The following is a 17594-nucleotide window of genomic DNA, read 5'->3' on the forward strand; positions in this document are numbered from 1 at the left end:
ATAATATTAGGTCACAATAATGTTTTTTTTTATAATAAGTTTTTGTAACTTTGTTAAGAAAAGTGCTGTAAAAGATGGAGTTTATTATTATTACAGCAAAACACAGCAAATCCAAATATTTGATAGACTGTTGTGGTACAATTGATGAGTTTTTATTGAACGTATTATATTGTCACATTTAAACTTTGCTGTTTCTTGACATTAGAGAGATGAGAACTCCAGCAACACTTGTAGTATGAAGAACAACTTTATTAGTTGACCAACGCGTTTCGGCTTGTAGCCTTCATCAGGATCATCCATGTTTGTTGACATTATACTGTTGCAGTCTGTGTTAATGCACTTTTGTTGGTTTTAAAGCATTTTATGCCAATAAATTGAAACCAGTCAGTCAGTCAATGACATGCAAGCACCTGATGGTCAGCTCACAAGACAAACACAGCTGAGCTCAAAGTGTCTCTCCTGCCCTTTTCTTTCACGTTGACATTGGGGAGGACATCTGCAGGTTCCAGACACACTGAATACACACACGCACACATGCATTAATGTATTCCCAAGCCATTTGGGCTTGTGCCTGTTTCATCTAGTTATCTAGTGGCTCTTGTTGTGAGATTAGTTCCCAGAGAAATGGGCGACCGATTGTCTCGTTGAAATACAAACAATCCCATTAGGACAGATTCTATCTGCAAACATCACATTTGCCTCTTTGGTTTTATATTGAATATGGAGTTAAAATTTCTACTGTCACAGTCTTAACTCAAGGTTTCCCGGAAAATCCAGTATAATATATATATATATTGCTCTTTAAATGCACTGTATTATACATTAGAAAAGGTTTAGATTTGGTTTCAGGGATGGGAAAGACACAATGAAGTCAGAGGTTTTTTAAAACTTCCCCCCAAAAGTTATTTAATTTAAATCATCTATTGTAGCAAAAAACATATTATGATAAAATCAACCATCATAAAAATTATAGTTTTAGAAAATTAGAAATACTTTGTAAATTTCTGCACTATTGATATACTAACACTACTTAAAGTCACATTCAGTTTCCTTGATAGAGACTTGATACTTAATCATTAATACTGTTGTATTAACATATTTACTAAAGAACAAATTTGAGGAGCACTGTCCTTTACTGCCTATTAACTTTTTTTTTTTTAAACCTGAAAAACATACAAAAGAGGTGGCATTTTTTTCAGTTGAGTCTTGCCTATAGTCTTCCGCTCTGGCTGCATACAGCATACGTACAGTATGCAGCCTGAGAGGCGAAATCCAGGGCTAAAAAAGTCTACAAAGCACTCACCGCTGTTGATTGAGCTTATTTATAATATTTGAACAACCACTTAAGGTTTTCATTATCCTATTAAGACTGGAAAGCTAATAAAATTATTACCAGGTCTTTGAAATGTTGAAAGTTGAACATTCTACATCATATGGCCAAAAGTATATAGACAACCAAACATTAAATTACATGTATATGATTGTTGAGCATGTCATTCCAAAATAATAGACATTAACATGCGGCTATGACAGCCTCCATTCTTCTTTGAAGGCTTTCCACAAGATGGTGGAACCTGGCTGCAGGGATTTGCTCCCATTCAGCCACAAGAAGACTTGATAAGGCCTGGCTTTTGGTTGGCGTTCTGGGTCAAAGATGTTGGATGGGGTTGAAGTCAGGTTCCTCCACACCAAACTGGGAAAAAAGATTTTTAAATGGACCTCGCTTTATGCACAGGTAGAATTGTCATGTTGAAACAGGAGGTCTTCTCCAAACTGGTGCCACAAAGCTGGAAGCACACTCCTGTTAAAAGAAATTCCCTTGAATGCTGTCACTTTAAGATTTCCCTCAATAGGAACGGAGGAGTCTATACCCCAAACTATGAAAAACAGCCCCAGACCAAAGGTTTATTGGGCATCCGTGTACTTTTGGCTATTTATTATTATTTATTCGTATCTGGAGGTGTATGGAACGTCCAGCTACACATCACTGACCTTCAAATCCTCAAGTGTAAGAGTGAATTAAATACTCAAATCCAGTCACGACATTATGGCCTCAAACTTTTTGGAATATTGAAATGGAAAACATGTCGGAACTTTGTAATGTGATCAAAGCTAATAACTTCCCACCATGATGGGAGGAACCATCCCTGCTTGACCACATCTGCTACTCAGTTTGTCAATACCATACATCACTGTCACTCTTCTGTTAAAGTACATTAAACACAGTGTTCTTTTGAATTTCATCAAACACGACTACAAATGTAACATCTGTTTTTTAGGGTCATTTACGTCATATTTGTCGTAATCTAGGTCATCATCTTTACCTCTCCAGGTTTGTGACTCAGTAATCAGGGCTACAAGACAAAACTGAGCTCATTATGACAATGAAAGAAGTTGTAGCTCTGATTACAGCCATCAATACACAGCTCATCAGTCCCCACTCGGGAGGAGTCGCTAGGTTATAATTAGGACAGCCTTTCAGAATGACAGAAACCTTCTATGGAAAACACTAGAGGATCATGAAACACAAAAGATCCTGGAAAAGTTCATTCATACTTTCCCATGGTAACAAAAGTTAAAATATGTATGTTGAAACCAGAGCAGCATACTGGTATTGATATTCAACGTATCCCTGGCTCAGTCTCATACCCGCATGCTTCAAGAAGTCCACCATCATTCCTGTGCCCAAGAAAACTGACCTCTGTAGTGATGAAGTGCTTTGAACGGCTGGTCAAGGATTACATCCGCTCCTCTCTACCTAGCACAGTTTGCCTATCATCCCAACCAATCAAGGGAAGATGCCATAGCACACATCCCCCACACCACCCTATCTCACCCGGACAAGAAAGGAAAATATGTGAGATTGCTGTTCATTGACTTCAGTTAAGCATTCAACACTATTGTTCCCTCCAGGCTTGTCACAAAGCTCAAGGATATGGGATTAAAGACCTCACTGTGTATGTGGATCCTTGACTTCCTGACAGGCAGACCCTATGTGGTGAGAGTAGGTGGACACACCTCTTCTACCCTCACTGGAGCACCCCAGGGCTGCGTTTTGAGCCCCCTGTTATACTCCCTCCACACATAACAGTGTGGCCACTTTCGACTCCAACACCATTTCGAGTTTGCCGACGACACAGCTGTGATGGGCCTGATCACAGATAACAATGAAAAGGCCTACCTGAAGGAAGTAGAGGACCTGACTCACCGTTGTCAGGACAACAACCTACTTCTGAATGTCAGCAAGACTAAGGAGCTGATAGTGGACTTTGGGAAGAAGCAGGGAAGACACTACGCTTCAAGTAGGCAGCTTCAAGTACCTTTGTGTCCACATCACCGAGGACCTGACCTGTGTGCTGTATACTGACTCAGTGGTGAGAAATGCAAGGCAGAGACTGTTTCACCTCAGACGCTTGAAGAAATTCCAGGTATCCTCTCAAATACCAAGGAATTTCTAACATCAAAAATCAACATCACTGCCTGGTATGGAAACAGCACCGAGCAGGACCACAAGGCCCTGCAAAGAGTGGTTAATTCAGCTGAACATGCAATAGGCGGTGCTCCACCCTGCCTAAAGGATATTTACACCAGGCACTACAAGAATAAGGCTAGGAGAATCATTAACCAACCAACCAACCACCTGCATAATGGTCTTTTTTCCCTGCTGTGGTCAGGAAGAAGGTACCAGATACACCAGGCCAGCACCAAGAGGCTCAGAGGGAGCTTCTACCCTCAGGCCACCAGGATCCTAAATCCTACACATATATTTATTACTATTACTATTCTATTCAAACTCTTTTTAATGCACAAATTGAAGGAACTGTAGGATTCCACTGTGATTGTACATTATAAGATTAGGTGTGACAAATAAACTTGATTGAATGATTGATTGATTGTTTGATTGATTGATAGATAAATGAATAACCCTCTGTCTGCAAAAAATTATTTTGTTTGACAAAAGAATCTCAAATCTAGGTCCACTTACTAGCTTTTTCTCATAAATCTCAACCCACTCACATAGTCTTCCTCAGCAGATGCTCAGTAGTCAGTGTGATAGATCTGTTGACCTGTCAGCTCAGCAGCTGTTATGATACTGGGCATAGTATTTTTAGGGCTTCTGCTGATGAATACAGTGTGATTTGGTTGAAAGCTCTGGTAAAGTTTGTCGAACCACTCCAAGGTCAAGAGTGAACTTTCATGCAAGAGTGTTTATGTTTATTTTGTATTTGTATAATTGTTGTACTTGTAGCTATAGAACATGATGTGTAATGATTCAGTGCTAAACTGTTGTCCGCAACTGTCTGAGGTTTCCCGATATGTACTCTGATGACAGATAACGTCACCAAACTGAAACAAGCTGAAAGAGGTAGATGAATCTGAATAGTTGATGAGTGTCTCAGGTGCTGCAATTAGGCTTATATAATGTTTATTTAATTGAAAGAGCCAGTAAGTTATTACTTGTTACATTTTAATTCAGGTCTTTTTTTTATTGAAGTAGTATCTCAAATGATGCAAAATCTCTTTAAATGTGCAAAAGCCTTCACCTGGAAAGGGTGTAGTGTAGCTACAGTTGTAGATAAAACAATTTCTCTTAATTTACATTTTTAACCCCCTTTAGATGTGACCTTATGGGAAAATGCTTTTTGGTTCACAGTATATGATCAGGCTCCTTCAGCCAGCTTAGCTTGTCAGCCAGAATCAGTATTAAGGTAAATCTCAGATGAATAAGATTTCTCTTGAATGCACGATTATTTTTTTTTAGTGTTTTCTAAAAAGTTAAAAAAAAAAGAAAAAAGAATACTGTTAAATGAAGCAGTAAATATTTCCTCTGTCTATTTTACCAATCAAAAAAACTGGTCTTAGTTTTCCACTACCATAGGGACCACCATAAAGCCTGTCCAACTAAACACAATATAATATCATAGACATCCTAAGTGGGACCTCCACCGTTAATGATCAAACTGAAATATCATGTTGAGTATCACATCTCACCATCAGCAGCACAATAATGACCTGGATGATGGACTGTCAACATTGACTTTTTTCCTTTCAAATGCCCCAAACTGCTGTAAAGCAGAAGACAACCAGGCTATCAAAATGTCGTAAACAGATGAAACATCTGCTTGACTGCAGGGGGAAACACTTTGCATCACTTAATTAGCCATGCACTGAAGTGAAGGTCAGTGCAATCACAGCCTTGAATCATGTAATCACAAGGAGGTTGAGAAGGCTGCCCTCATCTAATGTAAGTGCTGGTAGAGGGGTGTAAAAGGCTGATGGCCGTCACTCTCTCTTAAACAGCTAAAAATGGTGACGGTGGGGAAGACCGGAAACATAAAATGACGTGACTGTCTAGAAGCATCAGGATAAACAGGGTGTGTGTGTGTTCATGTTTGTGTGTGAATGGGATGGGCTAAGACCCAGTTAGAGGGAGGTGGAGACATACTCAGCATTGATGAACTGAAAGGTGGATGGTATATAATGAAGGGAAGTCCACTGTGCTGCATCCTCCAAAAGACTTGACTCAAGAGAGAAGCTGACTAAATAACACGCAGCAGCTGCGGTGGGTTTGGAACAGCGGACAAAACAGACCAACAGCGAGATATAAAGGCCTGTATAGACACTCAGGTATCCAGCATGCGTGCTCTGGTGGTGTTGCCTATGCTGTTGTTTGCAGCCGTGTGTGTGGATCAGGTGAAATCAGCAGAGGCAAATGCAGTGAAGCTGTGCGGTCGAGAGTTCCTGAGGGCCGTCGTCTACACCTGCGGAGGCTCCCGCTGGAGGAGATTCCTCACTGAGTCAGACATGGACGGTGAGACATCTTTATTTTTATTCTCAAAACAGGAGATATGCTGTATATTGTTGTCAGAAATTTATTTTTTTCCCCGTTAAGACTTTTAGTTACAAATTTGCATTTTTCAGGCCTTATTACAACCATATTTGTATAAAAGAAAGAATCATCAGGTGTAAATTACCTAAAGCTATTATTTGGTGGATGTACTGTACACCAAAGTGTTACCTAGTATACAGTATTTCTGTAACTACTCCCTTTTTATGTTTTTAGTCATAACTTACTTCCTGAGTATTTGCTGTCTACTATTTTCTCCGGTCTTTCTTGCAAGGTGACTCAGTGATACTTCTTGAATACATAAAATTTAAGTAACTTTAAAAAAAAAAAAAAAAAAATTGTATCCTGTAGTTTCAGTCACTTGTGGAATCATACTGTTGTGTACTTCCTCAATTTTCTGCAAAAGGTGACCTAAGACTTCATAATGTTTATAATTGATATGCCTTTTCACAGCCGATTTTTTCACGAAAGCATAGGTGTTACTAATAATGTTAACAATGGCTGTTATATTCAAGATGAGCCAGCACACAATACCAGCACCCTGAAACTGAAGCAGCTAAATGGAATTCAGCCATCCTTCATTTGATTATTCACAGCTGCTCTTTTTCTAAATTTCTTTTTCTTTCAACGATATTTTTCAAACCACATGTGTATTTTGAATGTATTTTCATTGACTCAGGGGTTCAAAATTTGAGCCCACTAAGCTGCCAACTTACACCCTCCAGAATAAATTATTATTTTTTTAATGTAAGATCATATCTCACTGTTACCAGACTATGATGGATTCATGTTCTTGAAAGCTAGTGACAGTCAGCTTTTCATTGCTGTGTCCTCAGTGTATCCATATATTTTTTCACTAAGCACAAAGGGACAAGCATAATTCAACCAAACACTGTGATTGTCCTTGCTCCATGAACAGTATATACTATTAACTCAGTATTTGCAGTGGGTGTACAGGCAGACAGGTGCCCTCGCACAAGGACATGTTGTCTGCTGCTCTATCTTATTAGGCCAGAGTAGCCCACATATCATGATTAAATACTGGAGCAGTGTGTTCCTCAGGCAGGCTTGCTCTCTCTGCCCATCACACACACAAATAAACCCAGTTAGCCTATCAGCTGTGCTGATTAGAAAGAGTAAAGTGACACTGTAGAAGACAAATAGCACAGACTTAATCTGCTGTCATTTAGAGTTTCCTTATTTAATGGGAACATGGACCTCAATTAGACCTCAAAGATTTATCTCAAAACAGTTGTTCATCGATCACCTAATTGGAAACAACTGAAAAAAGTACCTAAAAAAAAAACTAATACAACTTATACCTACAAACACATTTAGTCAAATTGACAACAGTAAAAGACTGACATTGGCAGAGATTGTGTGTAAACTTTTTGGACTAAATTGAACAATGTCAGAAGTGTTTTTTTTTTTTTTTTTTTGTTCCAGGTCTGCCCACAGGGGAGCAGAGCAGCTTGGAGAGCCTGAGCAGCAGCAGAAGCAGTTCGGGCTCTGAGTTGACCAGACGGGACATGAATAACTTACTGACCACCGTGTGCTGCCAGGTGGGCTGCAGGAAGAGCGACCTCACCTTCCTCTGCTGAGAACGACTCCTCTCTCTCCTCTTCTCCTGTAATTCTCCAAGTGACCAAAATGACTAATTCCTCCCATTTTGCCTTACTAGAAACCAAATCTAAATCATGCTTTAAGACAGTATGATTGCTGAGTGAACTATAATGGTCATTTCCCTAATTGCTATTTTTCAAATTGCATTTGATATTTTTGTGAGTTTTTACTTTAACTTGTAAAGACTGTAGATGTGAATGCGGACCAATGGAGCATCTGCGAACATGTTTGTAAACCTGAGCTGGAAGATGTGTGCAACCATAAAAATATATTTAACTATACTCAATGAAGCAAAACTAACTTAAGGTAAATGCACTCAGGGATTTGATTTAAAGGTGCAGGATGTAGCACTTGTATCATATCCTACTCTGTGTAAGGAGAGGAAATACATTTCCGCCTGAGCTTACTATGTCCTGTATGTAGCGAGTATCCACAGGGTCGCAGGTTTGAAAACTTCCATGTCTGCTTGTATGTATTTATAGAGAAACTGAGCTGTATTCTATCATTTCACTATTTTTGTCAAATAAATGTTCTTGCACAGGGCTTACATTCTGTGAAGTGTGAGGTCTTTTTAAAATCACAGTCCTCATACTGGACAATGCTTAGATAATTTCTGCAAAACCTAGTGTCAATGAGATAAAACACTACTACGTGATAACAAATTAGCCAATGAATATGCAGTAGGACTACATACTTAAAGGATACGTTCACAATTTTTCCAGTCTGTCTTAAAACAATAGTCAGGTACCCATTTGAACATTGAAAAAGGCTTGGTCGCTGTAATCATTCCTCTTGTTCATACTGACCATTAGAGGATCCCCTTCAAATGTGCTTACAATGTAAATGATGGGGGACAAAATTCACAGTCCTCGTTTTGAGCAAAAATGTTTTCAAATGCTTATCTGAAGACAATATGTGGCTTTAGCTGTCTGAGTTAGTCAAATATAGTGGAAATGTTTCACGGTTAAGTCTTTTTTAGTAAAATAAAATCCCTCCCTTTGTGTCTTGATGGACAGTGTTTTCTTGTTTAGCTGCAGTGGAAGGATCATAACAAAGAGGGAATTTGGCACAACAGACTGTAACTTTGGAGGATATTGACTTGATTTGACTAATTTGGACGGCTGAAGCTTCATATTTGCTTCAAGGCTGAGGGTTTTGTCCCCAATCACTTACATTGAAAGTGCATTATGAAGGGATCTTCTAATGGCCAATATGAACAGGAGGAAAGACAGCAAGAGATGTGTCAATATTCAAATGGGCTTCTGACTGTTGTTTTGGGACAGACATGAACAATTGTTAACCCATCTTTTAAAGTTGTGACTGTGCTAAATCATACAAAACTACAACTGCAAACACAGGCATCCAGTTATAACTTTTATTGGTTTTGGAAAGAAGCAAACTAAGTTTCTCAGTTCATCTTAGCATTGTTATGTACTGTACAAAGAGCTTGCACATGTGTTTGAGGTTAACGGTACAGAACCAAAAGCATTCTGGCTTATAGCACACAAACACACTCCCTGCTCTTCTCAACATTAACACAGGTAAGTGACAACAGCACAACATGTCATTTCAGTACTATCTATCATCATGAGATGCCCCACCTTTTACTGCATGCTCTGCATGCAATAATAAATTACTGCAGGACAAATTCACCATGGAGATGAGGATCTGGAAAGTTTTGTTTCATTTTTATATTAAAAGATGCAAAGATTTATCTGGCAACCAACAGACTGAGATCAGGTTTTGTTTTGCCTTTCAAGCTGAAAGACATGTCTGTAACCTGTAGTGTAGTGGTAATTTAAAACAGATGCATGATGGGATAAGTGTATGGTGGGCCTCTGTAGATAATGCTGTAGTGACTGTTGCACTGGTAGCTTCAAGATTCACCCAGAAGGTAACAACTTCCTGTTAGGCACATCGATTCATCCAGTCAACTAAATGACAGACTGACATGACTGACAGCAAATGTTACCAAGCTAATGTGGGAGCTAAATGGCACCAATCATCATCACTTCACATTAACAAATTAAATGCAACCTCACAGTAATCCACAATGCTCTTTCAGATTGAGTCTTGATCGGAAAAAGCTTGTTAAGAACAAGATTTTAATTTGAACGACACAGCCCAGATCAGATTTTTTCACTGGCCAAATAACCACATATATTTAAAAACGTTGCCCAATCAAAAGTACTCTATCAGTGAATAAGAGTATTGATGTGAGGCGTGTTGTTTTCTTGACCTAAACCCAGTTTAAGATGCTTTTACGAAAGCTCTGAAAGGACTATGATTGGTTGCATTTAGCAGAATGTTGACATACAGTACAGTACGGAGAGCTTCAGCTACACTTCACACACACTTTTTGTTCTTCATGTTGAGTGTCAGAGCATTCAGGAAGTTCAACATCATCAGCACAGTGTTTTTTTCACATTAAACAATATAACATTTTTTCTTTTTTAATCAGTTTTAAAAATATTCAGCTTATTCTCCTTAACAGAGGACTGACTGTCGGGGTACACACACATAAAATACAAAAGAAAAAGCATTTTGGTCGACTTAACCTCGCTCCACAACCGCATTCAACTCATGTCATCTCACAGAGACCGTTACAATTATGCAAAATAAAGCCATGGATTTAAGCGCTGGTTGGATGATCGGGGGTGTGCTCATGATATCATTTCCGCTCAGGGGATTCAGGTACCACTGAGGTAAATGGAAACAGGTAAGAAAATAGTGAGAAGCTTGTGGTGACGTATGGACTAAGTTCAGGAATAACTGAATGGGTAGATGTAGGAACTGAGAATGTTGGATCAAAACTTGAGTGTTTGAATTAAAAAAAAAAAACAAGCTGGTCCCGGTAAACAAATCCTGTTCCAGTAGTGGTACCATAGTCACCAAACTTCATCACTGCAGTTGAGGAAAACTGATTGTTTTGTTGTCATTGTCTTGTCTTTCTTTAAAAGAATAGTTGGACAATTTGGGATATTTGCTTTCTTAACGAGAGTTAGATGAGAAGATTGATACCTCTCTCATGTCCCCATTTGTTTTATGAAGCTTACCGTCGCATAAAATGTTTCATTAAAACCACAACTTGTCATTTTTACTCTCTGATTTTTGTGCAAATTAAACAAACAAGGTACAATGTTAATTAGTATTGATTCAGAGGTGCCATTTGTTCACTTTTGGACAGAGGCGGGCTAACTGTTTCATCCTGTTTCATATCTTAATGCTAAGGTAACTGTCTCCTGACTATTGCGTCACATTTAGCATACAAACATGAGAGCGGTATCGATCCTCTCATCTAACTCTGGCCAAGAAAGTGAAAAAGCATGTTTCCCAAAATGTCAAACTACTGCTTTAAAGTGTGGACCTTGCCCATGGTTTAACTAACTCTACATTAACACTGCTTTCACAAAGCATAACACAGCATCCAGGAAGATATTTATCTTTTTCTTTAAATTACCCACCCCAGCCCATATATAGCTCAAATCTTCTGTTGCACTTGAGTTAAAAAATTATATCTGAAATAAATTCAAAAATTATACCTTATACTGTACACAGGTTACCCAACTACACAGATAACAAAAGAAAGAAAAAAAAAAAAAAGAATTCAAATATTTATACCTTTAAGGGTTCTGAGTTGTGTGATACCATTCAAATTCTATTCATATACAGAATCACATGTTTTATACAACAAATCATCGTCATCAATAAATAAAAATAGAATGCTGTCATGTAATCTGGAGTCTAACACTGCTGTCCTGGGAACAACAGAAAGGCTATCTGACAATACGAGGAAAACACCAAACGCCCTTTACTGTAAGATATATATTATTGATTTAAAATGACACTTTTTACACTTCTTTTGTTCTTACGGGAAAACATATTTGTCTTATTTTGCAACCAGTAAATTGATTTATCATTGCAGCTGCCTAACTGCTAAAAACCTCTCCATGTCTGTAGATTTCTGAGGAAATAAAATAACAGTTTGATTGACTGATCAGTGCATTTATCTTAAAAAGAAATATATAGATGTGAGTCAAAGTCATGTGACCCTGTAGTACCAGTAGGTGATGCATGAAAATCTTTTGAGTTTAAGCTTCCTTGTAGTCACTTGATCTTGTGTTTCATTTCGATCACACACTAGCACAAACAAGACGTAACATCTTGTGACATCGTGTGTAAAACTGCATCAGATAATGCATTTATTTGCTGGCAAGAGCCAAACGTACACCCACGTTCATGGCGAGACAGTGAGGACAGAGACCCAGAGAAGCCCTGACACAAGGATTACTTTAGAGGGCTGGGATTTTTTTTTATGTGCTAAAAGGCTGATAACTTGCCTTGTATTATCCTGGGTTCAACTCTAACTATTCCAACTTTGGATGTGTCTAAGGTTGAGGTGTGTCTCTGACCGCAAAGATCTTATTCGAGGATATTTCTACAGCCGCTTTTTTCTAGACTAGGGACAACAAACAACACGTCATCCAGAGCACAATCTGGCTGAACCTGGCTGGTCAGGCAGCTGCAGTGAAACTTTAAAAAACACCACCACACATTGACCAGAGGAGGATGGAGACAGAGGCACAGACTTCAGAGGAAGAAAGAACCCAGGTGTCTGAACTGCAGCAATACAGATGTTATGAAATGGATACAAATACAATAATTACATGACCTAAAACAGTTCCACGATGCTATATGTAAGTTATACAATACTGCTGGGTAGGCTGCGGACCTGTCATGTGGGTTCAGAAAAGGTTAATGGAGGTCTGTCCGGTCTGTCCTCTGTCCTCGGTGTCAACCTCAGTCCACTGGGATTGTTTTGTTCGACAGTGCTGTTCTCAGTAGCATGGGTTAGTTGTCAGCAAGATATTTTCCTGAAAGTCATCAACAAAATGCTTTGGTTATGTCTCAGATCTATTGTTTATGATGCACGATAAATTAATGTACAGCACTGTTTGTAAGGATGAGATGAAAAAATTACCTTTTTTAGCTGCACTGAGCATGAGACTAGCTAAAATGTAGTTTATTTATACAAAGTTATGTATTCTTAATCTGCGATAATTATAGTTTAGTACTGAGAACTACATCATCTCATACAGTACTGTGGTTGAATGACTTTAGATAACCACCTAAATCAATTGAACAATACCTATCCTAACAAAATTATTACATATTGTTTACACATTGTCTCTTACAAAAAGGTATATTATACTATAATATATACTATACCCACAAATCAGAAATATAATGGAGAATACAAAGGTATAAGATTTCTAAGTGTAATATATAAATGAAAACACATATCCAAAAAAACAACAAAAAAAAATTCTCAAGTGTAACGGATAAAAAAATCTGACTAATATTCCTTTCTTATATTGTTATTTAACATCAAACAATGACGAATCATTACTTTTTAATGTGTTACGTTTATTGCTTATGGAAAAATAAAAGAATTTTAAAAAAGGTTTAATCTTCTAGAAGAACTGGCAGAACTTTAAATTAGCAGTTGTGGAAAATGGGAAAAAAAAATTGCTCTATATGCTGCGATTAAAATGGGAAACTGACCTGCGGCAAACCTCTTCTTGACGAGAGAGAAGCGGTATCCTGGCCCAGCCAGTTCAATGTCGCAGCCCGACAGGGTGCTGCCCTCACTGGTGAACTGCACCGCCAGTGGAGCTGGTTTACTGGGTCCCTCTGTTAGCTGGAAGCGTGCTAACAACGATCCCACACCTTAGGGAAGAGTTCATATTTAGAAACACAAGGACAGACGACTTCATCACTAACATTTCATAGACGGTGATGTGCACAAGGGGACAAGTTCAAAAATTCAAATGTGAACAGATATGTAAAGATACATCAGTCCTGCATCACAAAATGAAAAATGCAGAAAGCAGATCTCTTCATTTGAAAAAGTAAATTACACATCAGAGGGGCATTTTTTTTTACATTAAAAGGATAAAACATTGAAGTCATTCATGTCCAAAAGAAGCAGGGATAAAGTGATCATGTTTCAGGATTGATTGTGTTTTCTATCTTGAAGAAAATACATAATTTAGTTTGCTGTTCTTCTCCTGGAGAGCAGGTACACCCTGGAAACTTTCTGCCTTATGTCATATGAAACAGGCCAAATAATTAAAGTAGGTTATATGACGTCAGTTTGTCATCACAGATGCACAAATGAAAGTATTCTTTATCAATTGATTGTGTGCGTGTGTGTGATTTCTTCTTTCCTTGGAGAATAAGCACAATAAAACACAACCACAGTGCAGTGAGATGTTACACTGAATAGAGTCGTAAAGCAGCATATCAAAGAGGATTGCTGAGGTAATTGTACTACCATTGTCACACAGCGGGGGGCATTGGTTATTTCAGGCAGAGCTGCCATCCTGTGGTATAGACGAACAAGACAACTGCCGATAAGGCCCCGATTTTTTCCTGGAGGACTAAAAGCACTACACTTTCTTCCATAGCTTGTTGAGCTGCATTCATGGCTCCTGGTGCAGATTGTAGTTCAGTGTTTAACATTGTCTAGCTCTGCATGCCTGCAGACTTTGTTACAACTCATGTGGGATCTGAACTCTGTCAAAGCTGTTTGTACTTTTCTTTTCATCTTAGAGTGTTTCTTTCCACCTGCTGGTTCTTATCTTGTAAAATAAGAACATTAACACAGACATTTTACTGGGCTATTCAACTGTTCTTTAATAGGGGGTCTCTTGGAGCAAAGCCCTTCAATGTGCACACCAAAAACTGATGTAAAGACTTCAAGAACTGATGTGATCTGGGTGACAGTAAAATTGGTTAAAGATTAAAGGGGGAACCCAAAAAGGAACAATTTGCAGAGATCTCCAGAAGTGTCAAAACCTGCCCTGATAATGGCCTTAACTAAATATAAGAATAAAAATGGGACTCCCTCATCACCTAGAGTCCTTCAAGAATATTAGAATTACTAATATTATTATACTGTACGTACCTCCGTTTTCAGATTTCTGTGAGATATCAGGAATCTTCCAAAGGATTCTTTGCTGCTCTGCGTTCCTGTCAGGATCATAAGAGGGCAGAAAAGGAGTCAAGCAGGCAATCAAAACCCATTTTTACTTTTTTATCAAGTTCCACATTTATAAAGCTTCTAAAGCCTATGAGACCAATTAAAGGGAAAACACGTAAAAGTGAGCACTTTACTGTCATCATGGGTATAATGCTGATACAAACAATTTCACAGTGTGCAGTCAGGATAACCAAAGTTAAGTAAGACATCCCTCCCTGGAATTCTCTTTCTTTATACATCTTACCACCGTCTTTACCTTATCATCCTGTTTAATTGGTTGGCTATATATTACATAATATGCTCAATGGTACTATTGGCTTTAACATCATAACAAAGTGAAGACTCTACCATGCAGCAGGAGGTAACACAGCCTGTAGTTTTGAAACCCCTCCATCGACAGGGACGAGGAACTGGACATTGTTAAGGGCCATCGGCGTTGTCATGGCCTCTCCGTTGTATTTGTAGTCTATCCTCAGGTCCGTGCTGGTGGGCTCACACCTCCAGCTCACAGCCAGATTCAGAGGAGTGGAGTGGAGACCCTGCACTGATACCTACACAAATACAAAAAATGTAGACACAACATAAAACTGCTGTGCCAAAACCATTTTTAATGCCCTTTTTTTTGTCTGTTCGTCTGGTGTGGTTGACTCCCTGAAGGCAGAGCTTACCTGATACTTTAACATGTCCACGTTGTAGTATGTCGCCTGTGGCTTCTGCTCTGCCACTTTCTTCAGATGAGATATCAGGTTTGGCATGTTCACCCAAAAGTCCTTGGCATCAGCCTTGGCTTGTGTGGTGGTGTCGCTAGTAGAGGAACAGGTAGAAAAGCACGATCAAAACACAGGCGTTTCACACGATCCTCTCTCATACAGTGTAAATGCAACTAGCTTCTCAGTTTTAAAATAATGTTTGACAAGAAAAATAAAAAAATTTGGCAGTAATGACTTTGGAAATTTGCAAAATTTAGTTTGTCAGAAATTTAATTTGAACAAAGAGCCGCAAGAGGTCGTGCTTTGCACTAATTTTACAACAGCTATGTGGGGTTTTTATGACAAACATTTTTTTATTCTTGCTTTTATGAAATAGAAATTGCACTACTGTGAAGCAATATGATTTTAGTTCCATAATGAGTGGGGAGTTTGGTTAACATATTAACATTAAAATGATTTTTTATGGGTCACAAGTAGGTGATGTATTGAGTATTTTACAACAGGTGCAAACGAGGACTCAGAAACAAAGCTGATCTCTGTTTAAAGTAGTTTGTCTGAATACTCAGATGTCCTCATGGTGACTCAATAGACAGCTGATCAGTGTCTGAAATGATCTCACTCAAGTTTACTCATCACTAGTCACCACTTAACAACCGAACTTGTCCATATGGGATGATGAATGTGCTATGAGCCAGTTCACAGATACTTTTACCAGTTTACACCCTTATTTCAAACACATACTGTATACACATCATTATTAATTATTATATTATAATTTATTTTCATGCTGTTTGTATATTTTAGATGTTTTTTAATAAAGCGCATTGAGTTTTCCCTGTGTGAAATATGTCACTACTACATATCATAAGGGTGGTAAGTAGGATATGTTGAGTGGAAACAAATCTTATTATAATGATTAAATATATTATGAGTATTATGAATAATAGGAATAGGAAACAACAGTAGGGAACAAGACGGGAATCTTGGTGTGAATATATGATGCAAAATGTGTCATGCTCTTTAAGCTATTCTCTTACATGCTCTATAAGTAAAAATTAATATAATTAATACAAATTATAATGCACAGTAAGTAAGAACATTTGATTAGGTTTTAATTAAGTTTAGTTAAATTACATACAACATATAAAACATTAAGGGGGACTTCTTAAGTTAGACAATAAAGCATTCAGACTTGAACTACTTCTTCACTGAGACACTGTCTCCAGTGAGAAACGTTTTTATGCTTTATTATTCTTTATGAGAGTGAGGTGGTGAGTTCACAGTGAGCCGTGTCATTACCAGCAGAGGAGCTGGGGGTTAGGCAGCACATGCTCCAGTCGACTGTAGTTGGTTATGCTGAAGGTTAGCACGGCAGGGGACGGGTTATTGGCAAAGTGCCTCGTGATTCCCGCCGGGAATGACAAAACCATCTCACCTATGATCTTCACGACACACCTGAGAGAAAGAGGAAGAGGAGAAAAAAAGGGGGGACAGACAATACAAAACATACACGCTCAGATGTGTTCAAGTCATTTTATTTGTGTGTTTCTTTTCTTAATAAACATCGCAATGGGACGGCTTTAAAGGTGCAGCGTGTAGAATTTAGCGGCATCTAGCGGAACGGACCTGGCAGATATATTATATTCATAAGTGTGTTTTAATTAGTGCACCTGGAAATAAGAATCGTTGTGTTTTCATTACCTTACAATGAGCCCTTTATATCTACATAGGTAGCACGTCCTCGCCCGCCATATTGCAATGCCATGTTTCTACAGTAGCCTTGAACGGACAAACCAAACACTGGCTCTAGAAAGGGCCTTTTGCGATTTTCGTGGCCAGTGTAGCTTCCCCTACATGGTTGTGGGGGGGTATTCAGCTTGTTGCAACCTGCAACCTAAATCCTACACACTGCACCTTTAAGCCCTAATTAGTTTCTCATACTATCATTTCTTCATAAAACATTTTTGTGCCTCTTGTGTTTGAATCACAATCTTTATGTATTTAATTCAGGCATAATTAATAACTGTTAATAACTATAAACAGCTTATTCCTCTTAGCTCTCCAACTGCTCAGTGACATTATATGTTTAATAATAAAGTATTAATTTATTTCTAAATATTCTTCACTCTCAACGACAACTGATCAAACTCCATCCATTGATGAAGGCCATGAACACTGTGAGAAAATCTAGAAAGTGAACCTTGAGTTATTTATTTGTCAAACTGCTATTTCTGAGGTCAAGAATGTCTTAATGAGTTCTGACACATTTATAAACAGTTTAAAACATGATTAATACATGTTTTATAACACACAGTAAGGTTTTCATTCAATTTATTATAATATACTGTTTGTAAATGCTAAATGAGCT

The 17594-nt window shown here is 38.2% G+C and overlaps 2 protein-coding genes across 2 annotated transcripts in view; one reads left to right on the top strand and one right to left on the bottom strand.

The window, feature by feature from the left end:
- Positions 1-5505: 5505 nt before the first annotated feature.
- On the top strand, positions 5506-8008 carry insl5a (insulin-like 5a). Its single transcript, XM_044362150.1, has 2 exons — positions 5506-5812; positions 7295-8008. The coding sequence occupies exons 1-2, from the start codon at positions 5638-5640 to the stop codon at positions 7447-7449; spliced, it is 330 nt and encodes a 109-aa protein (XP_044218085.1). The 5' UTR covers positions 5506-5637; the 3' UTR covers positions 7450-8008.
- Positions 8009-8832: 824 nt separating this feature from the next.
- The window catches only part of sgip1a (SH3GL interacting endocytic adaptor 1a), an 82793-nt gene continuing 74031 nt past the window's right edge, over positions 8833-17594 (bottom strand). The window contains exons 22-27 of the mRNA XM_044360825.1: positions 16526-16681; positions 15185-15320; positions 14865-15067; positions 14442-14506; positions 13037-13201; positions 8833-12345 (exon numbers count right to left, since the gene is read on the bottom strand). Coding sequence (XP_044216760.1) covers positions 12323-12345; positions 13037-13201; positions 14442-14506; positions 14865-15067; positions 15185-15320; positions 16526-16681 — 748 coding nt within the window. The 3' untranslated portion in view covers positions 8833-12322. The remainder of the gene's footprint in view (positions 12346-13036; positions 13202-14441; positions 14507-14864; positions 15068-15184; positions 15321-16525; positions 16682-17594) is intronic.

This window comes from Thunnus albacares, chromosome 9 (assembly GCF_914725855.1).
Source record: "Thunnus albacares chromosome 9, fThuAlb1.1, whole genome shotgun sequence".
Lineage (NCBI taxonomy): Eukaryota > Metazoa > Chordata > Actinopteri > Scombriformes > Scombridae > Thunnus > Thunnus albacares.